At 60.4% G+C, this 27,046-nt stretch overlaps 2 protein-coding genes across 4 annotated transcripts; one reads left to right on the top strand and one right to left on the bottom strand.

The window, feature by feature from the left end:
* The first annotated feature begins 332 nt into the window (after positions 1–332).
* On the top strand, positions 333–4,748 carry SLC16A8 (solute carrier family 16 member 8). The gene is made up of 4 exons (XM_040637085.1): positions 333–546; positions 1,242–1,385; positions 1,613–2,440; positions 4,432–4,748. Exons 1-4 carry the CDS (start codon positions 333–335, stop codon positions 4,746–4,748), a joined length of 1,503 nt encoding a protein of 500 aa, XP_040493019.1.
* A 731-nt stretch (positions 4,749–5,479) lies between these two features.
* Positions 5,480–26,661, bottom strand: PICK1 (protein interacting with PRKCA 1). 3 transcript variants are annotated; one of them, XM_040637513.1, is made up of 13 exons: positions 26,426–26,661; positions 26,072–26,169; positions 24,854–24,965; positions 17,684–17,812; positions 15,458–15,524; positions 14,288–14,377; positions 12,010–12,063; positions 11,171–11,233; positions 10,369–10,502; positions 9,650–9,742; positions 8,531–8,581; positions 7,820–7,964; positions 5,480–7,419 (listed from the first exon to the last, which is right to left on the bottom strand). In XM_040637513.1, the coding sequence occupies exons 2-13, from the start codon at positions 26,110–26,112 to the stop codon at positions 7,145–7,147; spliced, it is 1,254 nt and encodes a 417-aa protein (XP_040493447.1). In that variant the 5' UTR covers positions 26,113–26,169; positions 26,426–26,661; the 3' UTR covers positions 5,480–7,144. The 3 variants fall into 3 exon arrangements, with proteins under 3 accessions (XP_040493447.1, XP_040493448.1, XP_040493449.1); XM_040637514.1 differs by having other exon boundaries at positions 26,479–26,618; XM_040637515.1 differs by having other exon boundaries at positions 26,329–26,468.
* Positions 26,662–27,046: the final 385 nt, after the last annotated feature.

Here is a 27,046-nt window from a genome sequence, read left to right as displayed (position 1 = left end):
CCCCCCCCCCCCCACTCACCAGCACCCCCTCTCGCGCCCCCACTAGGTCCCTAGACAAGGAGTGTCCTCCGGAGGGCGTCTTCCTGAAGTCCCGACTCAGGTGGGAACGATTCTGTTATCCACCCCTCATCTTTCCCCAGGCCCCTTGGAGGCGGGGGGATTGGAGTGCGGTTCTACCTCGGTTTCCCCTTCTGGCTCGTTCCAAAGCAGGGCTCACGTGGGTAGCCCCGTGCCTCAGTTTTCCCACGCTGGGTCTCCACCACCCTTTCTTGTCGGGGCTACAGACCTTCGCGGCTCCCTCTTGTCCCCTTCCTCCAGCAAAGGCAGCAGCGATGGGCGCTGGCGGCCCCCGACGGGGTGCGGGACCCCCAGACGGCGGCTGGGGCTGGGCCGTGCTGGGCGCCTGCTTCGTGGTCACCGGTTTCGCCTACGGCTTTCCCAAGGCCGTGAGCGTCTTCTTCCGCGCGCTCATGCGCGACTTCGGCGCGGGCTACAGCGACACAGCCTGGGTGTCTTCCATCATGCTCGCCATGCTCTACGGCACCGGTCAGCGCCCCCCCGCGGGTCCCTGCCCTTCCCCCAGACCCCTGGGGCGGGGGCAGCACGGAAACCACTTTCTTGCCGTGGACACGCTGGCCCCAGAGACAGGGGAGGAGAGGGCAGGAAGGGGGCAGCGGCGCGAGGTGGCGCCCACAGCCGGGTGGCGGACCCGGCCAGTTTGGCCAGCGGGCAGGGCCCCTCCATTCCTGCCAAAGACCTACAGCTTCTGTTACAGGTGGGGAAACAGATCTAAATAAAATATGAAATAAAATTTCCCGCTCCCAGCTCGCCGGCGCCCTGACCACCTGCGGGGGTGGGGGGAAACGCTGGCGTTACCCTGACCGCATGGAGGTGGGGGTAAGGGGTGGACAGAGCCCAAGCAGCCCAAGGGACGGTTCCAGCTGTGCAGATTAAACAGCGACGGGCGTCTGCCTCTTCTGCTTTGGGTTCCCTGTTCTCAGGAGGGCTGGGGCTGGGGCCTCTGGACCAAGACGGGTCCCTCCCTTGCCTCCCCCGCAGGGCGCTGCCTCCTTGGTCTGTCCCAGCCACGCTGTGTGACCTTGGGCAGACACCGCCCTCTCTGAACCGAGGGTGCCCTTATCCCTTCGAGCCATCTTCTGGGGGCTGGGAGGTGCCAAGCCTGGAGTGTCCACGGGAGAGAGATTAGTCCGGCCTGAGCGGTGACCGTGCCCTGCCCGCAGGTCCAGTCTCCAGCATCCTCGTGACCCGCTTTGGCTGCCGCCCGGTGATGCTGGTGGGTGGGCTGTTGGCCTCGGCGGGCATGGTCCTAGCATCCTTCGCCACGCGCCTCCTGGAGCTCTACCTGACGGCCGGGGTGCTCACAGGTGAGGGCGGCCACGACTCGCCTCCCCTGCGCGGATGGGGTTGGCCGTGCGGGTTGGGGGCGGGGGGTGGCGGGCGTCCTCTCTGCAAGGCCTCCGGTCCTCAGTTTCCCCTCGAGAGGGGGTTGGCCCTCCCTGTCGGGGCCCGGCCCCCTCCCTCCCGCTGGGGGCTGGGGGCTGGGGGCGGGGGCGAGCTCGGGGAGCCCGGCGCAGCGCCGCCTCGCCCGCAGGCCTGGGCCTGGCCCTCAACTTCCAGCCGTCGCTCATCATGCTGGGGCTGTACTTCGAGCGGCGGCGGCCCCTGGCCAACGGGCTGGCGGCGGCGGGCAGCCCCGTGTTCCTGTCGGCGCTGTCGCCGCTCGGCCAGCAGCTGCTCGAGCGCTTCGGCTGGCGCGGCGGCTTCCTGCTGCTCGGCGGCCTCCTGCTGCACTGCTGCGCGTGCGGCGCCGTCATGCGCCCGCCGCCGGGGCCCGGCCCGCGGCCTCGCCGGGACAGCGCGGACGACGCTCCCGGGGAGGCGGAGGCGCAGCGCGCGGGGCTGCGTCTGCGCGAGGCGCCCCCTGGCGGCCGCCCCCGCCGGCGCCTGCTGGACGTGGCCGTGTGCGCCGACCGCGCCTTCGGGGTGTACGCCGTCACCAAGTTCCTGATGGCGCTCGGGCTCTTCGTGCCCGCCATCCTGCTGGTGAACTACGCCAAGGACGCGGGCGTGCCCGACGCCGACGCCGCCTTCCTGCTGTCCATCGTGGGCTTCGTGGACATCGTGGCGCGGCCGGCGTGCGGCGCCCTGGCGGGCCTGGCGCGCCTCCGACCCCGTGTCGCCTACCTCTTCAGCCTGGCCCTGATGGCCAACGGGCTCACGGACCTGAGCAGCGCACGCGCGCGCTCCTACGGCGCCCTTGTCGCCTTCTGCGTCGCCTTCGGCCTTTCGTACGGCATGGTGGGTGCGCTTCAGTTCGAGGTGCTCATGGCAGCGGTGGGCTCGCACCGCTTCCCCAGCGCGCTGGGCCTGGTGCTGCTCCTCGAGGCCGTGGCTGTGCTCATTGGACCGCCCTCTGCCGGTGCGCCCCGCGGGAGGAGGGGGTGCGGGGCTAGTTTCCTAGAGGGAGGGAAGCGCCCTCCCTGTCCCAGATGGAGCTTCCAGGGATGAGAGGAAGGGCCCATCGACCCGGACAGCCCCGGGGCGGTGTGTGTGTGGGGGGGGCTTCCCATGGCGAATCAGCCCCTCCTCCAAGGCCGGTACCGCTAGCTCCGGGTGGGGGCGGAAGGGCCAGGGAAAGGTGCCGGGAGGACGTTGACGGCCGCTGACCCATTGGGTCATCTCAAGTGTTGGCTCCAAGTCCTTGTGCAGATGCTTATTCTCCTTTTGCAGTTGGGACAACTGAGGCATAGGGGCCTAGTGCAGTGCGGTCCCAGAGTTCCAGCAGAGCCCCGCCCAGGGCTAAAAGCCCTACCTTTGGAACACTGCAGCCTCTAAGGGTGACCAGGATAGGGCCAGTGTCTTTGAGGAAGCAGCCGTGAGGCCGGGAGCAGAGTCGGGGTGCTCAGGGTGCTCATGGGGTGATGACCCTGGAGCCCAGGGGGGCACCCTCCCTCATCTGTCCAGCGGGCCATGGCCAGCCCCGCCCTGGCTTGGTGAGGCTGCTGTGCAGGGACAGGGTCCCGGCCTTCCACTGCGCACCGCCCGCAGGGCACTCTACTGTCATCCGCCTTAGGCAATCACCATGATGAGAAGCCAGGGAAGGGTCCCTGCCGGGGCCGGCATACAGGACAGGGTAGACCCCACGGGACAGGACGTAGGATGGTGTGGGGCACATTAGGGCGACAGTGTCCCTATACAAGTGAGAGAGGAACTGAGCTTGGAAAGGGGGAACGTTAGGGCCCTCCTGGGTTGGCGGCTTGTCCCTGAAACAGCAGAGAGCCTGTGAGCAAGAGCGCTGAGGTCCGGCTGTGGGGGGAGCAATGAGGGGAGGCTGACTTTGCTGGGGCCCAGGCTGCCGCTGAGATAGGGCGAGCTGCCCCTCCTTCCAGGGCTGGGCTAGCCGAGCACCCTCAACAAGCCTTGTCATCTCACCCGACTCAGGGTGAGGGCGGGCCCCCCAAGCCTACCACCGAAAGCCACAAAACCAGCCCCCCTGAGGCTCAGGGATCCAGCTTCCATTTTCTCCCGTGACCTGGGGGGGTGGATCTAATAGGGGGTAAGAAGAAGAAGAACACTGCAGGGCTGAGTGTGGGAGGGGCAGGGACAGGGCTGGCTGGCTGGGCAGGGACCAGGAAGGCAAGTTTGGGAGCAGGGCTCAGAGGGGCTCAGGCAGGCAGCCGGCTTGGGGGACACCGGGAAGCCTCCCTGAGGCTACAGAGCTGTGGACCCAGGGGTCACAGCCTGGGGTGGTCGGGGACAAACGTGCCGAGAGGATGGAGCCCACAGAGGAGCCACACTTGGGGGGAGAATATTTACCATTGAAACTAAGAGATTTTCCTGAGTACGAAAGTAGTACATGCCCAGAGAGAACACTCGGCCCAATACAGCGGGGGAAAGAGGGGTTGCAAGCCCCAAGTCTGACCCCCAGCCCGCGCTAGTTTAGGGTACCAGGGCCCCGGGCAGGGGCAGGAGGGGGCTGGGGAGGGAGACAGACAGAAAGCTGAGCCAGGCCTCTGAAGACCAGGGGAGTTAGGTGGAAAGAGCAAGAGTTAGGGGCCCCCAGGAGGGTGAGGCTGTGCCCAGTGCCCGCCCCCCCCCCCCAGCTCGCTGGCTGGGCAAGTCACAGGGCACATGTGGGGTTTCAGTCTGGCGGTGGAGTGGGGGGGCTTGTAACCTGTAAAGTGCTGCTTCCCCAAAGGCCCCGTATCGCTTAAGAAACTGAGGTCCGAGGAGGTGGTGACATTTTTAAGGTCTCAAATGGCAGAACACGTGTGTGGTTTCGCCTCTGTAAAACGGGAACAAAGCCGGGAGCACGTCTGCGTCACCCAAATGTAAACCCCACCAGGTTGTGGGGAAGGGTGAAGGGTGGGGCTCCCTGCGGGCCCTCACTGCCCCCTCCCTCCGCCCCAGGCCGCCTGGTGGACGCCCTGAAGAACTACGAGATTATCTTCTACCTGGCCGGCTCCGAGGTGGCCCTGGCCGGGGTCTTCATGGCCGTAGCCACCAACTGTTGCCTGCGTCGCTCTCGGGACACCCGGCCAGGCCAAGGTGCCGAGGGCGGGGCCAGTGACACCGAGGACGCTGAGGCCGAAGGGGACTCGGAGGCCCTGCCCACCGCTGCTGAGCCACCTGGCAGCCTCGAAGCCCGGGAGGTGCCAACCCCGGGGGCTCGGCCCGCGGAACCAGAGGTGGAGGCCGAGCCAGGGCCGGACCCCAAGTCTGTATAGCCCCGGGGACCCCAGGCGAGGTGGCTGGGACTTGGGGAAGGGGGCTTACCCTCTCAGAGCCCCGGCGGTCCCAAGAGGCCTGGCACGCTGGAGGCTGCTTTGCAGTGGTCCCCCCTGGGGTCCGGGGGGAGCTCCTCCACCTGCCCAGTGGGCCGCGGCCAGGCCCTGCCCCAGTGACACTGCTGTGCGTGGACAGGGCTCAGCCTGTGGAAACTGGAGTTCATAAAGCTCGGCTGCAGGACAGGTTCCGCTCCTGTCGTTCCTGTGCTTCCCAGCTCTGGGGGCGGGGGGAGTGGTGGGAAGGGGTCTGAGAGGCTGTCCCCAGGGCCCTCGGCCCCAGAAGGTGTTGGGGAAGGGGGAAGAGGGGGCGTGGAGGGGGAGGCTCTCTTGCACTTTGACTTTTCATCTCTTGGGCTTGGGTCCGAGTGCGGGGAGCCCAGGTCTCGCTGTGGCTGGAAAGCCTTCAGGATCTCTTCCCTCTCTGAATATGTTCCCACAAATCTGACACCCAGCACTTTCTTTGCCTCCCTCCCTCCCTCCCAATCATGAGTGTGGAAACCAGGCCCAAGAGTAGGAAGGAGCCTTCCCACCACAGACCCCTGCTACTCAGCGGTGGGCTCAGGAGAGCCCATCCCACCACCGCCTCCACACCGCGCCCCCCTTGGTCTCATTTTCCATCTGGGCCCTACGAAGGTGTGGGAGCCCTCGGAGATGCCCGGCTAAGACACAGGTCTGCATCCCCGAGTCACTAGAGCAGTGACTACTTTTTATTAAACACTCAGAGCAGGGACTCGGTGCCAGGCGCTGTGAGGCCCTTTACAAGTGTTAACTCATCAAACGCTCGTAACAGCCCAAGGAGGTAAGGACCGTTACTGGCCACAAGCACAGAGAGGGAAAACGGGGCACGGAGAGGTTAGGGAGGAGCCCAGGGTCACAGAGGCTGTGACTGGGATCTAGGCTGTCGGCTGGCTGCCGTCTGTGTCCTTGGCCTCCACATCGGCTGTTCCTTCAGAGAGGTGGTCTGGTCTGGCAGCTCCAGGAGACCCGCGTGGACTCCAAGGGACAGCCCGATCCTCCCTCCACGCTCCCAGTCCCCCTGACGGTCCCATTTGGGTTGCTGCCCACCACCCACGTCCCCAAAGCTGACAAGCTGAGAGCCATTCCCCCTCCCCCCATTTTAGGCCCTGCCTGCCCCTCACTGCCTCTTGCCTCCTTCCCTTCTCAGGATGAGTGTGTAAGTCATTGTTCAAACAGGGACACTTTCGGGGTGAAAAGGGCCACTGTTCATTACATGTGGGACCACAGGTGGGAACTTGGACGGCACAGCTGACAGGACACACAGCCAGCCTATTTCGACCGCTTTGCAAAGACGCAGAGTACAAGGGTGGCGTTCTCTGCTGGGCTTCTCCCGCGGCCCCGGAGGAACAGGTGCTCCTAGAGTGGTGGGGGCACCCCAACATTCTCTCCCCAATGTGGGGCCTCCCGACCCAGTGTCTGTCCTGCCCTTCCCAATGACGGTGGAGCTACTGGCCAGAAGCCCAGACGGGTCAAAGTGAGGGAGGAGGTCAAAGGCTCCAGAATCAGCAGGCCTGGGGTCTCTGGGACCGCCAGATTCAAGTCCAGATCCCACTCCGACCCCGGACGCTGGGTGGCCCTGAGCAAGACCCTTCTCTAGCCTCGGTCTCCCGTCTGTAAACGGGGGCAGCAGCGCTGGTTCGCAGAGCTGCGGCAAGGAAGAAGCGATAGGGTGAAGGGCATGTCCGTACATCTTGTTGCCCGCCCTCCCTCGGGACCAGGGAGGCAGCAGACGGGGCGTCGAGGGAGAAGAGGGTCTGAGGCCACCGCAAAGAGCCCGGCTCCGTCTGGGTTGGTGTTTATTCAGTACAGGCCCAGCGCCCGGCCCTTCCCGAGGGAAGCGGCTGAGATAGGGGTGTCGAATAAATAAAGGCCGCTGAGGTGTGAGTGTGGGCTCGGGGGGGCCGGCCTGGGGCGAGGGGAGGGTGTGCACGGACATCGGCCCCAACCCTGGCTGTCCGCCCCCCGCCCCCCCACGCCGCCAGGCTCCAGGTGGGGCCGGTGCTGGTGCCCACGGGCAACAGATCCTGGACTTCCTGCCCCCTCCAACCCCTCCACTCTCTCCTTCCTCAGGCAGTTCCAAGGGCCAAGCTCGCCATCTGGCTAGGGAGGTGGGGAGGGCAGGGGGAGGGGGCCACAGGCCCAGGGACTTCCGTGGGCAAGAGCCCGGGTTCGCGGTGCTAGGACAGAGGAGCAGGAGGCAGGCGCCCTGAGCCCGCAGGCCTTTATACGCCCCACTGTTGGGCGGCGGCCCCACCCCCGCTCCCATGCTCTGTCCTCCCACTCACCCTACCCCCCAGATCCGCACCCCATGGGGGCACTCAGGAGTCACACCAGCTCCCACCCTTGTCCAGGGGCCCGGCAGCCCCTCGCGCATCCCTGGACGGCTCCCCGGCCGCCGTGTCCTCGTCGTCTTCGTCCTCCTCGTCCTCCCCGTCGGTGAACTCGTCCTGGCCGAGGCCGTAGGCCAGCGTGGTGTGGGCCAGGTCCACCTCGATGGGGAAGACGTCGGCGTCGCGCAGCACCGCGTAGCAGTCGTTGTAGTACTTGGACATGGTGGACACGAAGCGCTGCAGCTGGAACACGATGTCCTGGACTGGGGCGGGCAGGCGGCAGACGGGCACCAGTGGAGAAGACCCCCAAGCCTGCTCGGGCCCCCCCCCCCACCCCTGGGTGGCCCAGCCGGGTGCACACCCGGGTCTCCCAGCTGCCGGGTTAGGGACGGCAGGAGCCCTGCCAGGTGGGGAGATTGTGGACGGCACCCCACTGCGCCCCCAGGGCCCGGACCAGTCCCACCCCAGCCAGGCCCCAGGAAGTGGGGTGGGGGGCGCTCCTGCGGGGCTTCCCGCCTTGGGTCAGACTCAAAGCTCTGCCAGGGCGGGGCCGTGGGACCCCAGGTAGGTACCTTGCCTCTCGGGGCCGCCGTTTCCCCAGCTCCGAAAGGGGAGACGATGGTGCCCACCCCCCAAGCCCCCGCGCCCACCCACTCCCCTCACCGTGCTTCTGGTCCAGCAGCTCCATCTTCTCCAGCACGTCTTTGCGCATCTGGGAGAAGCGGGCGCGGGCCTCCTGGCGGCAGCGCAGGATCAGCCGATACTCGTAGTTGCCGGTGCTCACGCGGTACAGGGGCTCCCCCAGGGCCTGGCGCAGTGGGGCGCACATGAGGACCCCGGCGGGGGGCGGGGGAGACTGCGCTGGGACAGCCGCGGAGGGAAGGCCGCAGAGCCCAGCCCCCAGCCCCCACCCCTGCACCACCAGCACGTGTCGGAGCTGCCGTGGTCCCTCACTCCTGGACACCAGTGGTCGCCAGAAGCGCTCTTGGTGACGAAAACAAAAGACCAAGCCCTTGCACGTTAAATAATGAACATTTAGTGCTGACATGGATCCCAACATCAAAAATATTAAAAAGGTAGAGGATTAAAAATGCCCCCTAGGAGTGGGGAAAGTCAGCTTCTCCCCGCAAGAGCCTCGCCAAGCCGGGGGAGCAAGCCGAGGCCCAGAGGGGCCGGGTGCGGATGGACGGCCCCTCACCCCCAGACACGAGAGCCCAGCCAGGCCTGCGGGCCTCTCCCAGGTTGGCCCGAGCCACCCGGTGCCCCGGCAGCCCCAGGACATTCTCGGGCCTCTGTGTGACAAGCAGGGGAAGGGGTGTATACCCCAAGACTTCCCAGCCCCGGGGCCACCCCCAATCGCCCCCGAGAACTCACGATGCAGCTGTACTCCTCGTCGTCCATCTCCTTCACCTTCAGGCAGTAGGACTGTGGGGGAAGCAAGCCCACGAGGTCAGAGGCGCTGCGCCTCCTGGATGCCCACCCTGATGCCGCACTTCCTTCCATGCCCCACAGGACCCCTAAAGCCCTGCCGGGGGGGGGGTGCCAGGCCTCCTGGGCCATGCATGCCCTCAACTACGATAGGCTGACACCTGTCGGGGAGGGCTGGTACCTCACTCGGACTGGCCCTTGCTTGGGGAGGCCCAGGGCGAGGTGGCAGCACGTGGGAGAGGGCACTCATCTGGGAGGGTGGCAAGGGCCTGAGAAACAGCCCAGCGTTTACCAAACTCAAGCCCAAATGATGCTCTGGGTAAAAAGGAATTCCATGGTCAAAAGAGCGTGGCAAGGCCCTCGAAGATTCATGTTGCACACAGCCTGTCAAAGGCTCTGAGAAGTCCTGCAGCAAAGGAGCCTTGGCTTGCCTGGTGGATAATTTTCCCTCAACTCCTTTGACCCTCAGAATTTTTACTTCAACATAAAACTCAATAATGTCCAGGGACGCCTGGGTGGCTCAGTCAGTTGGGTGTCTGACTTGATTTCAGCTCAGGTGGTGATGTCGGGGTCATGAGATCAAGCCCAGCATCAGGCTCCATGCTCAGCACAGAGTCTGCTTGAGATTCTCTCCCTCTGCCCCTCTTCCCACCCATGCGCTCTTTCAATCCATCAATCAATCAATCAACCAATCAACCAATCAATAAATGAATAAAACCTTAAAAAAAAAAAAACCTCAATAATGTCCCTTGGCACCCACTTTATAACCACCGACCCACTGTAAAAGTGACCAAAAAATCCCAAGGGGTCAAGGGGTCCACAGCAAGCGCTCTGCCTACCCCAGGCTCCCAGAGGCTCCCCCGAGCAGTTGGGGCGGGGTCTAGGCGGCCGCCCAATTGCCCAGTACTTCCCAGGCCCCTGGTCCCACATCCTCAATCAGACACGCCAGAGGATCTGGCCCCGTCCTGCGGGCCATCCCGTGGCCAACTGAGGGGAGAATCTCGAGGTGGCTTCTTTCCCCAGCATGCCGGACTCATCCCGCCCCAGGGGCTGGAGGCCACTCACCAGGTACTCGAACTTCACATCCAGGTACTTCTTGATGGTGAGGCGAGTGTCCGGGATGGCTTTGTTGAGGTACGTGTTCAGGTCCGTGAGCATCTGGAAGGGAAGGAGGGGGCGGACGCTCGGTTCCCCGGGGTGGGGGTGAGGCTGGCCAGCCTGACAGAGCAGCACAGATCCAGCAATCCCAGTGGACCCCGGTGTCAGGGCCAAAGGGCACTCTCAATCTGGCCACTCGAGGCTGAGAAGACAGGCTGGGCCCAGGGCTGCAAGTGCAGCCAGGGCCCGAATCCCGCCTGCAGGTCAGCGCTGAGCCAGGCCAGGGAGGCAGAGTGACTGACCCACGATCGGCCGTGTGGGTGACCAAGCCAGAGCCAACACCCACGTGTTTTTTTTTTTTTTTTTAAAGATTGTATTTATTTATTCGACAGAGATAGAGACAGCCAGTGAGAGAAGGAACACAAGCAGGGAGAGTGGGAGAGGAAGAAGCAGGCTCATAGCGGAGGAGCCTGATGTGGGGCTCGATCCCATAACGCCGGGATCATGCCCTGAGCCGAAGGCAGACGCTTAACCGCTGTGCCACCCAGGCGCCCCCTCAACACCCACGTGTTCTGCCTCCAGTCCAGGCCCCTTCTGCGTGCCACTGCCCCCTCTCTACCCTCGCATGCTCACACACACACCCACACCCCCCCCCCACACACACACACAAGCCCCACACCACCTACCGGCTTGATGGTTTTCAGCAGCCGGATACCGAACTTCTCAATGCTGCGGTGGGCGTCGGCGAACTTCACGAAAGCCTCACTTGCAGCTGGCTGGGGCTCCCGCACCCCGATGACGGAGAACACGTCCCCAAAGGCTGCAGGACAAGTCTGCCCTGAAGGCAAGGCTGTCCCTACTGGACCTCTTCGTGGGGAAGGCAGGGGGCGTGGCAGGCTGAAGGCCAAGGTCTGTATGACGTCTATGTCCCAAGGGAGCTGGGTCTACACCCAAGAGAGTAGCCCTCATTCCTCAGAGTGACCGGACCACGTGGGAAGAAGGCTCGGTCAAGGCTGCAGAGGCTACCGTTGCCTGACAGCAGAGCACTGGTCTGGGAATCTGGATGCCGGGGTCTAAGGCCAGTTCTGCCTAAAGCAGCTGGGTGACCACTTCCTCTGCCTGGGCTTCATTTTCCCAACTGTAAAATGGGGTTAACAGTAGCTGCCTGCCCAGCTAGCAGACTTGGAGGAAATGAGGGCACAGAGAAGGCTCCATACCTCGTAAGGGGCAGTAGAGCAGGCCTGGGCCCCACAGAAGACCAGCTGGCCCAGATGTTCCCCACCGGCCCCCCTTATTGCTACCTCCCGGCATCTAGACAAGGCCCAGGCCGAACCTGGGTGACGTCGGACGCTGTGGTGTCTGCCTGAGCGCAGCTGTGGGGAAGGCCCCGGGGAGGCATCGGCCACACCCGCACTGTATGGGGAAGTGCTGAGCTCAGAGGGGAGCGAGGGTCTTCCCAGGGCCCCACAGCAGGGTGGGGGCGCTTACCCCGGTGCGTCTGCGACAGCTCATAAAAGGCCCGCAGGAGGTTCTTGGTGTGCTCTGTCATTCCTGTGGGACAGACCCAACCGAAGGCGGATGGGCGCACATGGTGAGACCACAGTGGCCCCCAGGGCGCGGCCTCCAGCCCCCACCCCGAGCCCCTCACTGTTCCTGAGCTCGCTGGCTTTGCCCACAGCCCCACGAGGGCCCAGGCTTGAAGGCTTAGCGCCCCGAACAGCACTACCTAAGAGCCCCCGTCCGACAGGACAGCCAGGGCTCCGCGAGGGCAGAAGGCGAACAAGGCCGCCCGTGGGCTACCTCCCTGGGAGATAGGGGACATAGTCAGGTTCGGAGAGACCCCCGCCGCGTTCATGTGTGCCGTTGCTGGAATGTTCAGGGATATGTACTAGTTTCATGACCAGAAAAAGTATGTATTGGGGCGCCTGGGTGGCTCAGTCAGTTGGGTGTCTGCCTTCGGCTCGGGTCATGACCCCAGAGTCCTGGGATCAAACCCGGCATTGGGCTCCTTGCTCGGCAGGGAACCGGCTTCTCCCTCTGCTGCTCCCCCTGCTTGTGTGCTCTCTCACTAGCTCTCTCTCTGTGTCAAATAAATGAATAAAATCTTTAAAAGAAAAAAAAAGGAAAGAAAAGAAAAGAAAAAGTATCTTAAGAGGCTTTTTTCTTAAGAATTCCTAACGGCCGCAGTCCTAGAATTTCACAGGCCAGCACTCCTGCCCCTGCCACCACCAGCTCAGGGCCGGGCTGTGAAGATCTCGGGGGCCGGGGGGGGGGGCAGAGCCGGTGCCGGGTGGGCCTGCTCGAAGCCACAGCGCGGGCCTGCTCACCTTTATACAGCTCGGCGGTCCGCTCCAGCTCCTCCAGCCTCTTCACGAGCCCGTCTGTGCGGGTCAGAGAGAAGGGGAGGCCAGTGAGTCTCCACGAGCACGGGGTGGCCCGAGCCAGGCTTGGGAGGAGAGAGGCAGCCCCCAGAAGAGAACCAGGACCGGCACAGAACGGGGTCCCAGGGAGGGGGAGCTGGCACCTCGGCCGGGCTCGCAAGTGTTGTTAGCAGCCCGGGCCACCCAAACCACAGGCAAGCCGGGGACAGGCGGGGCGGCCCTCAGGCCCCTCACGAGCTAAGTCCCCACCCCAGCAGGCCGGGGCACATCAGAGGGACAGAAAGGTGATGATCATTTAGGTACTGCCAAAAGTCACCAATGAGGCCCCGCCTGTGGGTGGCTCCCGACGGCCAGCCAAAAGCAGGCCCTGTCCTAGCAGTCAAGGCCCTTGTCCGTCTGACACAAACCCTGGCGACAGCCAAGGAGGAAGGCAGTCGGAGCTAAGCTGGAGAGGAGTCATTTTGACGAGGCCGGGGCAGGTGTGGCACTGCGCCCAGCACATGAGAAGCAAGCGTGCTCTCAGGAGGGAGAACCGTGGGGGAGGGAGGGCCTGTTCAGAAAGGGCCCCGAGGAAGAGCTCGCCTGGACCGGGCCTTGGCGATCACCCTTCACCCTCTGCTTCACAGAGGTTTCTCTAGCACCTTCTGGGTGCCACGCCCCACATCAGGCCCACAGAATGACCTTGGTGAACGAGCCCCAGGTCATGCCCTCGAGGCTCACGGTCCAGTAGAGGAGACAGTGGCCAGGCGACGACTGGGGCTTGTCAAGGGAGAGGCGGGGGCAGCTGCCTCCCCTCAAGGGCTCAAGATGGGAGCAAGTGGACTGCCGGGGCTGGGGCCGGCATTTCGGATCAGGGAGGGAGGGTCCCTCCAGCAGTGAGGGGATGAGGGGCCTCCCACCTCCCCACCAGGAGCACCGGCGGCCACCGCAGGGCAGGGACGGGGCTGGTGGCTTCCTCACATGGCGGCCCCTTAGGGCCGGGCCTGGCCTCGCTGAGCTCGGCTGCTGTGAGCCAGGACCCACCGTCACGGGCAGGGGCCACTTCCCTTGTTGTCTGCATAAGCCGAGGGATAACCTGCCCACAGGCACACAGCCAGACACTATTCAAGCCGGGGTGCCCTCTGCCCCTTGCCCCTGTGTTGACCTGGGCCAGGGTTTTCTGAGTGGGAAGCGGGGAGGGGAGTCGAAGCAGGGCCTGAGCGAGGCGGCTGGGTGTCAGGCGGCCATGTGGACTCTGGGGGGCGGGAGGGAGCGGGGCGGAGGTCTTCAGGGGCTTGGCCCCTGGCTGGCCCCCAGGCGCTGGCTCCCCAGAGCCCTGGCCCCTCGCCAGCCTGGCAGGAAAGGAGCCACGTAAGCGCGGCGCTGTTGTTTTTAGCTGGGTCATGGGACATCATGACAGCTTCAATTTTAGAAACCCTATTTAAGGCTGGGGAAATTGCAAGGTTTGGGGGGAAAAACACAACAACCCGTTCTAATTTCATCTCGACGCATGGTAACTACAGTAACAGGGATTTATAGACACCAAGAAGCTGAAAATAGCAGCCGCCACTTCTGTACACCACTCGGAGCGGGCGCGGACCCCGCCCCCACGTCCCAGCCAATGAAGCCCGCTGTGCCCAGCGGAGCCCACGTATCTGTCGGCATTTAAATCTAGCCCCCACACACGCACGGCAGAACCGCTATTTATAAACTCGGGCTGGGGACGGTGGCAGCAGGACCAAGTGTTTTACTGGCCACACACATGCGTGGGTGTGAATGCGCGTGTCCGTGGCTTTCCCCCAGCCCCCACCTCCCATCCCAGCTAGGAACCTCCGCGACAAGGGCAGCAGCGCCACCTCCTGGAAAAAGGCAGGGGCGTGGGGGGGGTGCAGTGCAGGAGCAGGGAGCTGGGGCTGCGCTTCGGAAGAGGGCACGTGGTGGCTGCCGCTGGCTGGCTGGCTGGCTGGGTGATGGCAGCTGGGGACAGTGGGGAAGGCACCAGCACACGGAGCTGGGAGGAGGCCCCACCGCGCTGGGCATCTGTCTCATCTGTGCCCTGGGCCTGGGGGACGCGGGCTGCAGGATGCCTCGGCTGCCTGCTGTGGACGCTCTCCGGGAGGCAGAGAAGCCTCTGGGGATGCAGACGGGACCACCGGCCCCACGGGCGGCCGTGGTGCCCCGCAACCTGCAAGCCTGGGCCCGCGACCTCGTCCCTGGGGCGGCTGGGCAGGAAGAGAGGACTCACCATTGCACAGGATGGCCCGGCTCAGGCCCAGGGCGTCTGCAGTCCCCGAACTCATGTTCTCTACCAGCCGATGCTTTACTTTCTTCAACACTGGGACCAGGCAAGAAAGGGTCTCAGTGGCGGGGAGCGTGCAGCTGGGTCGTCAGGCCAGCCCTGCCCAGCTCATCTCCTCACGGCCAGTGACAGCAGGGGCTGAGGGGGCTGCACTGAGCTCTGGTGCAGGGGTGCCTGTGGGGTGGGAAGAGCCCCAGTGGGGTCGTGCCGGGCCCCCTGCCCTATTCGCACTCTGTGAGGGCGGCGCTGGGAGCTGGAAGGAGGCGAATGTGTAAAAGGCCAACAGGCAAACCGGGGAGAGCCTCTTCTCCCTTCCGCATCTGGGAGTGGAGGTGCCATCAGTGACAAGTGACCTCAGACCCCTGACTCAGGTACTGTATACATGGTCGCATACGGAGTCCTGGAAGGGGACCGGGATGGGACCGAAGGGGTTTATACGGAACACCTCCAGGACAGGCTTGATCTCTCCCTAGAAACCAGGCGGCGGCTGTGGCCCTAGCCTGGAGGAAAGTGTGCAGGGCTCCAGAGCCCAGATATCTGGTGTGCATCACCCAGGGGACACAGAGCCCTCTCTCGGCCTCAGGCCTTGACCTGGAATGAGGTGGCTGGTCCAGAGGCCCTCAAAGCGGCAACGTCCAGCTCTGGAGTCTGAAGCTTCTACGGAACCAAAGCCCAGCCCCCCTAGCAGGAGGCAACCTGTCCTGGGGAATGCGGTGGGAGGAAGGGCTGGCCCGTGACCCACCATCCAAGGCCTGACGTCCAGCTCAGACCTCAAGCCTTCCTGGGAGTAGGCGGGCGGAAGAGGAGGCCAGGGCCACGTAGAGGCGTGCGGGTGGCATGAGGCACCGCGCCTCACTGCAGGCTGTCCTCCCTTTTGGAAGGGTGAGGGGCTGGCCTATTAGGGACAACCCTAGGGCAGCGAGGTCCCAGAGGAGGGGGCCCTGGGAGAGGACTGCAACATGGGGCAGAGCGAAATCAGGGTTGGATTTCTCGGGAGCAGCTGCAGGAGAGCACCCCAGGTGCTCCCAGGCCCTTTGCATTGGCTTGGTCAAAAACCATGTGACTCGGTCATAAAGATGCAGAACAGGGGTCAAGGGCCTGCGGGGCCCAGCTTACCGATGTCCAGGGACATGCCCTGCTTGGGGTCCGCCTGCAGCTTGTTGTAGTGAATGGTCACCTCCCCCTGGAAAAGCAGGAGAGGCAGAGCTGAGAGGGAGTCTCCTGGGTCCCCAGCCCCTTCCCTGGGCAAGCCCGTCTGCCCCGAAATCTGTGGTCACCAGGGAATCCTGAGCCCTGGGAAGGGCCCAGACCCACCATGAATTCTGCCACGCTGGGCCAAGGGCTGTGACTGAGTCCTGCCTTATCACTGCTTTGTTCCCAGGCCCCTCCTTGTCCCACTATGCGCCAGGCCCTGGGGAACCAGCAGGGACAAGGGCAGACACGGTCCCCGCTGTCACAGAGCTCAGAGCCCGGCGGTCTCGGATGTCCCGTGCTCCAGCGAGATCAGGAGCCCCGCCCTCCCCACCCCACGCCGCGCTCCAAGCCTTCGCTACGCCATCTGCCCCACGGGGAATATGTGCCACGTTCTGAATCACCGGAGGCTCAGCGGCCCCTCCGCTCACCCAGCGGACGCGTCTGGGCACTTGCTCTGTGCCTGGTGCCGGGGTGCCAAGGAGAAGGTGCGGGGCAGCCCCAGCCCCCAGGGCCCAAGCCAGCAGGGAGGCTGACGCAGATCTACAAGAGACGTGCTGGCTTCTCCTGAGAAGCCTTCCCAGCCAGGGGAGGCCACCACGGTCACTCTCAACCAAGCCATCCTAAGACCCCTGAACTTGGGACAGAATCCATTCAACTACAAAACGGGATTTCAAAAAGGAGTCCTGAAGGGAAACCAAAAGGACCTGATGCCATCAGAGTCAGGGGCACAGGCAAAAGGGGGAGTGCGTTGCAGGGACGGTGACAGACAGCAGCTGAGGGCAGCGGGACTCAGACCTGGGTGCTGGTCCAGCTGTGGGACCAAAGCAAATCCCTTCCTCCCTGTGGGCACCGGTCAACGGGGACCCCAGTCCCTGCCCGCAGCCAGACACGGGAGCCGGGGAGCCGGGAGATCCCCGTGTTAGTGTCAAGGCTGCACACACACGGAGAAAGCACTCGTCCTCATGGGCAACCTGGGGCGCTGGTGTGAGACAGGCCTCAGAGGACGGGGGTTGTGAGGAGTACAGATGTGAAGGCTGAGGAAGGGGTCACAGGGGGCACACGCCGCCCCGGTCTGTACCAGGATGACACACGGTCCGCCTGCTTCCCGCGAGAGCTCCTCTCCCCGCAGGCCGCGCCGGGACAGGAATGTCCAGGCCAGATGGGGCGCAGCAGGAGAAGGCACGGGAGAGGGTGGAGAAGCACCCAGCCCCAGGCTAAGGCAAGAGGGACAGGCAGGGACGTTGGTGCCAGGTCCCTAAGACACGGAGGGTGGACGGGGGTGAGGAAAGGTCTGGAAGGATGGGTGAGGGAGCTACGACACTCGGCCAAGCTCAATTTACAGTTGGGACCCTTGACTCTAAGACTTTGAAGTCATCCAATGGCTGCACGTCCTTTGCTGTTCTGGTTTCCCAAGAGTCAGTCAGTAGCAGCAAAATCTCTAAGAAATTGCAAAAGGGCCACCCGCTTGCTTCGGTGAGTGGTCAGGAGGCTGCCTGCCGTTGGTGGGGAGGGGATATGTGGGGCAAGGCCTCAGCCCGTAGCAGCTGGGGCGGGGCGTAGGCACCAGGGGACCGGCCGTGTGCGACTGCGGTCTGCAGAACAGAAGACCAGCAGCTGGACTGCGAGCTGCCCCAGAGCCCAGAAGTTTCCCTGGGGGTCGGGGAGCCCAGGAGGACCCAGTGAACTGAAACTCCTATGGGGATAAGGAAGTGGGGGGCTCATGTTTGCCTCCTACCCCTCCCAGGCCCAGCCCGGCTCAACGGACATTTACTGGGTGTCTACGGACCCAGGCATGTTCACCTTGGGCGTCTAGCTTCAGCTCCAGCCCTGCGTGGGGACACACTGGCTCGCCCTGAGGCATGGTTCCTAGTCCGACAGCAGCCCTGGGAGCTGAAGGACAGGGGACCGGAAGGTGCCCACTCTCCCACCGAGGCATTGCAAGTCCTGGAGCGCGAGCGGTATTTGTTGACCAGATGTGGGCAACACCGAGGGAGGCTGGAGTGTGGCCCCGACCCTGGTGTACGGAGGGGGCCACGGACAGAGGGCCCGTCCCCTTCCGGGCCTGCCGGGGCCTCTGGCAGGCTGGGTGTCATCGAAGCGGCTTGGCTGCCGGGGTCCCCCCGTCAACCCCCCCCCCAGCAGCCTTACCTTCACCTCCTGAATCATCTTTGCCACCTCCACCTTAGTTTTGCCTTTGATTGACCTGCCATTGACACCGGTGATCTCGTCGCCAGCTGCCACCGTGCCGTCCAGAGCCGCTGGGGTGTTGTCAAACACCTGTGGGTGCAAGGGAGGGCGGGGTGGACACAGTCACGCCCTGCACCCCAACTAAGGCCTGGCTCGGCCCAGATCGCCATACCCGGCGGAGTGTGTGCTCCCCCAAACTCCGTTCTTTAATAGGTTCTCCCCACGAGGCTGCTCTGGGCTGACTCGAAGCCCCGACGCCCCTCCGGTCAGTTCCTGCGCCTCATCTCAGTCCCTAAAGAGCAGGGGCTCTGCCGCGCATGTGAGCCCCTCCTCCCCGGGTGGCCCCTTCAGCGGGGTCCGCACGCGTTGTGGCGCGAGGCTGGGTGGGCCTGTCCAAGCACAGACGGGCGAGTGCGGCTCAGGCGAGGGGGAGGTAGGCTGCGCACGCACGTGCAGCGATGGGCGAGAGTACAAAAGCCATAGCCGGACAGCGGCCGCGAGGACAGACACCCAATTATTAGCAGTGTCGTCTGGTACTGTCTTTCCTCTACTTTATCTTCAGTTGCTAAATTTTCTACACAAAGCGTGTAGAAAGAACACTTGACAATGCTTCACATACGTAATATTATAAGGAAAAAATGAAAAACATGAGATGAGAGTATCTTTCCACTACCTTCCAGAATCACACTAAAAACACAATTATTATTTTTTAGGGATTTATTTATTCTGAGAGAGGGAGAGCACGAGCAAGGGGAGGGGTGGGGGGAGAGGGAGAGAATCTCAGCAGACACTTTGCTCAGTCCTGATGCAGGGCTCGATCCCAGGACCCCAAGATCACAACCTGAGCCAAAATCAGGAGTTGGACACTCAACTGCCTGAGCCACACAGGCGCCCCAATATTTTTTTTAAATGGTAAAGACGACAATGAGAGGGTCTACCTGTCCTTGGAAGACGGACAGCGGGAATCCAAGGGCCTATGGAGGGGCTTTAGGAAGAGAGATGTAATCTTTGCTGGAAATTGCCAGTGGGTTGGGAAGTGGACCTCTGGAAACAGCCACAGGTGGGCGAAGGCAAGCTGTAGAAAGTAGGGAAAGGGGGCGCCTGGGTGGCTCAGTCGTTAAGCGTCTGCCTTTGGCTCAGGGCATGATCCCGACGTTCTGGGATTGAGCCCCGCATCAGGCTCCTCTGCTGGGAGCCTGCTTCTTCCTCTCCCACTCCCCCTGCTTGTGTTCCCTCTCTCGCTGGCTGTCTCTCTCTCTGTCAAATAAATAAATAAAATCTTGAAAAAAAAAAAGAAAATAGGGAAAGGACTCCACTCTGGTCCCCTCCCCATCCACACAGCCATCGATCACCACCCCTTCTCTGTGAAAGATGGAGGTGGTTTCCCCAGAAAAGCTCCTGACTCAGGCCCGGGGACCAAGGAAGGCAAGACAGAGGCAGGGGACTGGGGAGATTTGGCTTTAGCGAGTCCCAAAGCCCCCTAGCCCCAGTGGGGGCCCAGAATGCCAGCAACCAGGCTTACTGTCCTTCCTCATGGACATGAGGCCGCTGCCCTGAACGGCTCCACACAAAAGGCCCGTCTATGCAGACACTGGGAGATCCCCCCATGGCTCGCCTGATGCCTGAGCACCCCACAGGGAAGCGCCCCCAGACACGGCCCGCACACAGATCTTCAAACACTGTAGGACATGGCTGTGACGGTTCACTCGTCATGTAAAGAAAGGAGAGGATTACTGGGCACTTGAGAAAAGTGTCCCATATGAAAAACACTTAAAGAGGAAACAAGAACCACAAAAAAACAGAAACAAAGCAGGGGCGATTCAAAAACAAAAAGAAAACCGTAATTCACATCTTCAAGGTGATTAGAAAAAGAACAGGATGACATAAAAGGATTGATTCAAAAACTGGGGGGCGCCTGGGTGGCTCAATCCATTACATATCTGCCTTGGGCTCAGGTCATGATCTCAGGGTCCTGGGAGTCTGCTTCTCCCTCTCCCTCGGCCCCTCCCCCTCCCCTGCTCATGCTCGCTCGTGCTCTGTCTCAAATAAACAGATAAAATCTTAAAAAAAAAACAAACAGGCAAGATCTCTTAGAAATACAAATTATAACTGAAATATGCAATGTCAAAGAAGAATGCAACCAAGCTGACGAAAGTGAAAAAGACTTGGACAATCAGAAAAAAAGAGAAAGAAAAATATTAGATCATTTCGGGAAGCCCAGCACTAACCAACAGGAGTCCCGCAAGAGGGAACAGAAACCAGAGAGCAAGATCCCATCAAAGAGCTAACACTAGAAGCTTCCAGGGTGGAGAAAGACAGGAGGTTTCCCGAGGGACGCGCCCTCTGAGATTCCAACACAACAGACGGACCAAGACCTGTGCCAAGAGCCGATGTCACGACCTTTCAGAACGCCCGGGACCCAAGGAAATTCCCAAGAGTCTTGAGAGATCAAGGATAAAACACATTCCAGACAAAGGGTCACAAAGAGGAAGAGCACCGTCAGACGTAACGACAATGCCGACGGCACCAGATACTGAAAGGATGCCATCGAATTTCTCGGCGAAAATCATTTGCAAACTTGGCTTTTTTCTTTTTTTTTTTTTTTTTGGACAGTCATTCTTCCTCTGCCCAAGTGTCACTGGAAGGACTAGGAGGATAACAACAAAGACAGGCTAATGGCATTTTCAGAGACACACGCTCTCAAGAACCGTAGCTCCCGTGCAGCCTCTCGGAGAGCTGCAGGAGGACGCCCCACCTCAACGAGGAAGTCGGCCGAGAGCGGGGGCTCCAGGCCTGTGCGGTGAAGGCAACCGCCCGCAAAACTAAAAAGCAGCCGACGGAATGGAGAAGGTATTTGCGAAGGACATATCCGATAAAGGGCTGGTACCCAAGATCTGTAAAGAACTTACCAAACTCAACACCCAAAACCCAAATAATCCAATTAAAAAATGGGCAGAAGACATGAACAGACATTTCTCCAAAGAAGACATCCAGAGGGCCAAGAGCCACGCGAAAAGGTGCTCCGCGTCACTCCGCATCCGGGAAACGCAAATCAAAACCACAGTGGGAGATGACCTCGGACCTGTCAGAACGGCCAAAATCAACAACACGGGAAACACCAAGTGTTGGCAGGGATGTGGAGAAAAAGGACCCTTCTTGCACTGTTGGTGGGAATGCAAACTGGGGCAGCCACTCTGGAAAACAGGATGGAGGTGCAAAAAGTTAAAACTAGAGCTACGCTGAGGTCCAGCGATCGCACTCCTGGGTGTTCAGAATACAAAGAATACGAAATTGTTCATTCAAAGGGGTACGTGCGCCTCTGCGCTTACAGCAGTGTTATTTCCAGCAGCCAGAATACGCAAGCGGCTCGGGTGCCCTTCGACTGACGAATGGGTAAAGATGTGGGTATATATACAATGGACTATTATTCAACCATAAAGGAGAACGAAATCTTTGCCATTTGCAAAGACATGGATGGATCTAGAGAGTAGAATGCTGAGTAAAATAAGTCTGTCACACAGAGACAAAGCCCAAATGATCTCACTCCTATGTGGAGTTTAAGAAACAAAACGAATGAGCAAAGGGAAAAAAGAGAGAGAGACAAAGCAAGAAACAGACTCTTAACTACAGACAACAGGGGCGCCTGGGGGGCTCAGTTGAGCGTCTGACTCTTGATTTCAGCTCAGGTCACGATCCGAGGGTTGTGAGATCGAGCCCCGAGTCGGGCTCCCCCATCAGCAGGCAGTCAGCTGGAGGGTCTCGCTCTCCCTCTGCCCCTCCCCGCTCGCTCTCTAATAAATACATCTTAAAAAACAAACAAACAAACAAACAAAACTATAGAGGACAAACTGTTGGTCATCAGAGGGGAGGTGGGGGGGACAGGTGCTGGGGACTAAGATGGGCACTTGTGACGAGCACTGGGGACGGGTGGAGGTGCTGAATCACTATGTTGGACACCTGACACTGATGTCACACTGTATGCTAACGGACTGGAATCAAAAGAAAAGCCTCAAAAAAAAAAAAAAAAGAAAAGAAAAGAAAAAAGAAAAAGAAGGAGGAAAGAGAGAGGGCTCCGGAAGTGGGGGCGTCCCACAGAGGAGAGGGAAGGGGGGGCTCGGTGAGGACAGACAACAGCGTGGGGGGCAACAGGAGGATGTGGCAAATGGCTGCCTGAGGAAAGATACAAGAAGAACACAAATGGAAGAACCCCAGGAAACGGGGCGGAAAAAGAGGCAAAGATTGAGTTAAGAAAAGAGACAGAGGGGCACCTGGGTGGCACAGCGGTTGGGCGTCTGCCTTCGGCTCAGGGCGTGATCCCGGCGTTCTGGGATCGAGCCCCACATCAGGCTCCTCCGCTATGAGCCTGCTTCTTCCTCTCCCACTCCCCCTGCTTGTGTTCCCTCTCTCGCTGGCTGTCTCTCTCTCTGTTGAATGAATGAATGAATGAATGAATGGATAAATAAATAAATAAAAAAGAAAAGAGACAGAGGGTCCTCCAAAAGTACGTGTCGCAGGCCCCGCGTGGGCCGTCCCGCTCCCAGGAGCACACTCCCCGGCCACGGAGCGCCGTCCGCCCAGGGAGCACACGCGCGAGCTCCCAGCAGCCCAGTCGCAGCAGCCACGACGGGCAAACAACCCGGGTGTCCATCAAACGCGCGGCTGAACACCCTGCGGTACGTCCATGAAACAGGATATCCGCCCATCGGAAGAATGACTGAAACACGCCACCGCTTGAATGAAATTCCAGAACATTGTGCTCAGTGAAAGAAGCCAGACGCCGAAGGTGACATGTTAGATTCTTTTTGTATTAAAATAGCCAAAAAAAACCCCCACCCCAACCTATATAATAACCAGATTACCCACCAATTTGAAATAACCAGCATGGACACGAGTTGCAGAGCCAGGGGAGGGGAGGGGGTGGCGAGTGAGTACTTAAAGGGCACGGGCTGTTCTTCGGCGGGAACGAAAACGTTCTGAAATTACAGAGAGGTGATGGGTGAATTTAGCCAATGCGCTGGACGCCACTGAACTTCGAAACTACTAGTTGTATGTCATGTGACTTTCTGCACAATAATTTGTTTAAAAAGCACGACCACGGACGATCGTGAAGCTCAGGGTCCTCCTCCAACAGCAGCTCGGGAGGACGGGCTCCCCGTGCCCCTCGCTTCCTCATCCCTAGTGCCCACAGCACAGCCTGGCCCACGGCGCTGAGGCCGGCGGCTTAGCCAACACTGCACAATGACCACGCTGGGAGGATGGGGCGAGGGACGGCAGAGTGGCTCTGGGAGAGCACTAACATTCCCATCTACTGGACCGGGCCCAGCTGACAGATACTTACAAGTGACAGATCAAGAAGTAACAGGGTAAGCATCTAAGGGAGAAAAATGGAGGGGCGCCTGGATGGCTCAGTCGGTAGAGCACCTGCCTTCGAGCCAGGTCATGATCCCAGGGTCCTGGGATCGAGTCCCGTATGGGGCTCCTGGCTCAGGAGGGAGCCTGCTTCTCCCTCTGCCTGCCATTCCCCCCTGCTCATGCTCGCTTTCTCTCTCAAATAAATAAATAAAATCTTTAAGAAAGAAAGAATCAAAGAAAGAAAGGGAAAGAAAGAAAGAAAAATGGAGGCTCCCAGCTGAAAAAACAGCTGGAAAGGGTAGAAAGCAGCATTGCTGCTGGGATGGGGGTGGGGGAGGGTGGATGGAGGACAGGAGGGAGGTAAGAAGGGGTGGAACAGGGCGCCTGGGTGGCTCAGTAGGTTAAGCATCTGACTCTTGGTTTCAGCTCAGGTCATGACCTCAGGGTCATAAGATCAAGCCCCAGGCCAGGCGCGCTCAGCGGGGAGTCTGCTAGGGATTCTCCCTCTCCCTCTCCCTCTGCCCCTCCCCAGCTCTCCCTCTCTCTCTCTAAAATAAATAAATAAATCTTTAAAAAAAAAAAGGGGTGCAACAGTGAGTGTTATTTGACATAGGCCTTCTAGTACTCTTGTTCATAGCAAGTCAGACAGGCTTTGATTAAAGTATAATTCAATTTTTAAAAACCAAATTCTATTACTTTACAATTGCAGTTTGTTCTAAGCAAACCTGATCCCCAATGGGTGAGGAGGGGTAGGGGGCAGGGGCCAAGCAGGCACAAAGCAAGGGGGCCGGCCTGGGCGAGGCCTCCCTAACACCTCTTGGGTCAGAGGAGGCAGACTGCTTGTAAAGGCAGCACCCAGAGCGGGCCAGGCCACATCCCGGGAATCTCTGCCTTCAAGGCCCAGAAGCGACTCTTTTGCAAGAGTCTCAGAGAGACAGCAGCTTCCCATCGGCCACCGGCGGCTACCGAGCTGGGAAAGTTGGAAGAGGGTAGAAGCCAGGCCAAGTTTACATCTGAGGTGGCTCGCTCCCTTCCAGGCCTACAGAAAAACCGCCGCAAAGTAAAGAAACCTGTCCCCACTGCTCAGAGTCCAGGCTGCGGAAGTCACCAGGGCCCTTCTTCTACAAGAACCACCCGATTGTTCAGTACCAGCTGGGGAAGGGCACAACTCCCAGGAAAATACCAACATCTCTACTTCGTGTTTATTAAGTGCCAAGCATTGTCTGGGGCATTCTGTTCAATCCTCACAGCGACCAAACCTTTACATCCTCACTTCCCAGGGGAGAAGCTGAGGCCCGGAGAGGTCAGGGGACTCGCTACTGAGCAGGGAGGCTTCCATTTGAACTCAGGCCATTATCACTTCATAGACTTGGAGACTTTCCACGACACTTCACTTGCCCCAGTACCCCAGGCTGACAGTTCTGTGGATTCGACCCTATGCCAGGCATTGCACTCGGTGCTGACCACAGTGAAAAAGCAGACTGAGATGCTGTCCTCACAGTGCGGAGACCGGGAAGCAGCTAGATACAGAATACTGAATGGGCAAACCCATGATTATAGGGGGCTGGAGGGGGGGGCCTGAGAAGGGAAGGCACACATTAACATGATGGAGAACAAGGGTGCACCGCCGGAGGGGGCCGCTCCGGAAGGCCTCTCTGAGGCGGTCAGGCCTCAAGAAGAAAAAGCATCAGCTCTGCAGAGAGGAGAATGGACCTGCCCGAGCAGGGAGGTGGCTCACCCCTTCCGGGACCTCACCCCCACCTCCAAAGCACCCAATACCTGGACGATATAGAGGCAGGGACAGTACTGGGCCCCTCCTCCAATGCTGATTCCAATCAGGTTCTGGGCGTCCTTCTGCAGGGTCACCTTCCCGGGCACAGTAGGAATTCCGCTAGAAAGAGAAGCGCAGGAGGCTGAATCTCCTGGAAGAAGGATGGCCGGAGGGGACAGCGAAGGGAACAGGCTCTCCAAAACCCGAGAGGTTCCAAACGCTGCTCAGCTTTTTCTTTTCTCACTTGGCCCAAAAAGACAGCATCTTGCACTGGCACGTGCGCAGCTCTTGGGAGTCCTGCAGACGCGGGATCAGATCCCAGCCCTGCCATTTACCATCTACAGGACTTGGGTCAGTCAGTCCCCTCTGTGCTTCTCAGTTCCCTCATCCATACGTGGTGGTATGGAGAGAAACGGCTTGCTACTTGATGAAAATTCTTGTAAGAAAGCACACAGAGGGCACTTCACCAACCCAGCCCAGAGCAGCCACTCCATGAACACGGGTCCCCCTTCCCTCTCCTTCATCCTACGTCTGAGACCTGAGTCATATCTGTCCTTGTCATCTTCTCAGCACACGTAAAACATTATGGCCACCATTCTCCAGGAAGCTTTCTCCTGTTAAACTATCCATCACCCATCTCTCAGTTGCTCTGCTCAATTACCTCTCAGTTTTCGTTAAAACCAGCGCCTATCTACGTTCTGTGGTAATATCTGCCTTTATTCACTTATTCATTCAACAAACGTTTGCTAACAACCTACTGACGGCAAGCACCGTACTAAGTGCTGAGGACACCAGCAATGGACTGATGGAGGATTTTAGGAAGGAGACTAACAATTTTTGAAAATCTGTCCCACTAATCATCTATACTGGGAAGAAAGGTAAGTTTACAATATTCCTATTCACCTTCAAAACCTGGGCCACCTCCTTTGTGAAGCCTTCCTTGAACACCCTAGTCGAGGCACTGCTCCATCTGCTCTCTCCTTGTAGCCAGGCCATTCTCCATGAGTGCCCATGTGGCCCTGACCTATTATCTGCTCATGTGTCCACAGCCCGCTACAGATGGTGAGCTCCTGGAAGGGCAGGGTCCATTTCTGCTACAGTACAAGACCTAATCCCCCCCACCCCCACCCCGTGAGAAGCAAGGGTGTGTAGAACTGAGTACTCTGAGGATCTGGAGGCCCTGGGGCTCGTGCATCCCTGGGACTTGCAGGGAACAAAATACTCACAGTTTATCCTCCTCGATGTCATAATCCAAGTCTGCAAACATGGTTCCGAGAGTTGAGGTGGGCTGGCTAACTGCCCAGCTCGGCAGGGTAATGGGAAACTGGATCAGGGAGAGAAAAGAGCGTAGGGTTTGGGGACGCGAAGTGCCTAGATGTCAACCTCCACCCCGGAGGTCCGGGAGAGCCGGACCCTCCCCCTTCCCTCTGGACGGCGGGGGGAGTCCCCGAGGTTAGGGGGCCGGAAGGTACGGGATTCTTACTAGGTACAGGGGGGAATTCCAGGCCAGGGCGGTAGGCTCAGACCCCAGAGCCCGCCCCCACGGGTCCAGGCCCTTGGGAGCTAGCTCTGTCGCTCACCGGAAGCGTCAGTCCCACAGCCGGGTCCAGGCCAGGCTGGCACCTGAACCCACCTGCCGTTCCACCTGTCGGCGGCCGCGACTGTCGCGTCACTTCCTGTGAGACGTGGAAGTCCCGCCTTCCCCCCCACCCCACCCGGGTGTTTCCCCCAATTCTTGCAGACAACGCTTCCTCCCTGGCTCCCGGTGCTCCCAGAAGCAGAAAGGGGAACAAGTATTGACGGAAGCTCGCCGTTAGCACGAATAAGCGGAAACAGAGGAAAGGTTTGGACAGTCGGACAACGCTCAACCCCGCCCCCTGTCCTGTGGCCGCCGCCATCTTGGTAAGGGCAGGGTTCTTCCCAGCTTCCTCCGCGGGACTCCGGGGACCACGCCGGTCGGGTGGTTGTCGTGGCAACGGAAGCATCCCTGGGCGCGGAGGCTTCCGGCAAGTTCAGGGGAATACAAACCCCTTCACATTTTCTGCACCCCGTCCTAGGGTGCTGCATCTCCTGTACTAGGATGACGGTCTCCGAAGGACCCTTCGAGCCTAATCCCAGTTCTGCGACCAGGAAACTACGCCAGAGAAGGGAAGGGATTTTGTCCGGAGCCACCCACAGTTGCTGTAAGATCTACATCTTGA

Source organism: Ursus maritimus, unplaced genomic scaffold (assembly GCF_017311325.1).
Source record: "Ursus maritimus isolate PB19 unplaced genomic scaffold, ASM1731132v1 scaffold_21, whole genome shotgun sequence".
NCBI lineage: Eukaryota > Metazoa > Chordata > Mammalia > Carnivora > Ursidae > Ursus > Ursus maritimus.
Note: the sequence above shows the minus strand (reverse complement) of the source record. Positions and strands in the feature narration are given on the sequence as shown.

Coding starts and splice junctions, on each gene's coding strand:
- PICK1 (XM_040637513.1), bottom strand. CDS start 26,112: ATGTTTGCAGACTTGGATTATGACATCGAGGAGGATAAACT. Junction 15,525..17,683: donor AGATGATTCAGGAGGTGAAG/GTAAGGCTGCTG, acceptor CTGCTTTTCCAG/GGGGAGGTGACCATTCACTA. Junction 7,420..7,819: donor GCTGCTGGACCAGAAGCACG/GTGAGGGGAGTG, acceptor TGCCCGCCCCAG/TCCAGGACATCGTGTTCCAG.
- SLC16A8 (XM_040637085.1), top strand. CDS start 333: ATGGGCGCTGGCGGCCCCCGACGGGGTGCGGGACCCCCAGACGGCGGC. Junction 547..1,241: donor CGCCATGCTCTACGGCACCG/GTCAGCGCCCCC, acceptor CCCTGCCCGCAG/GTCCAGTCTCCAGCATCCTC. Junction 2,441..4,431: donor CATTGGACCGCCCTCTGCCG/GTGCGCCCCGCG, acceptor CCTCCGCCCCAG/GCCGCCTGGTGGACGCCCTG.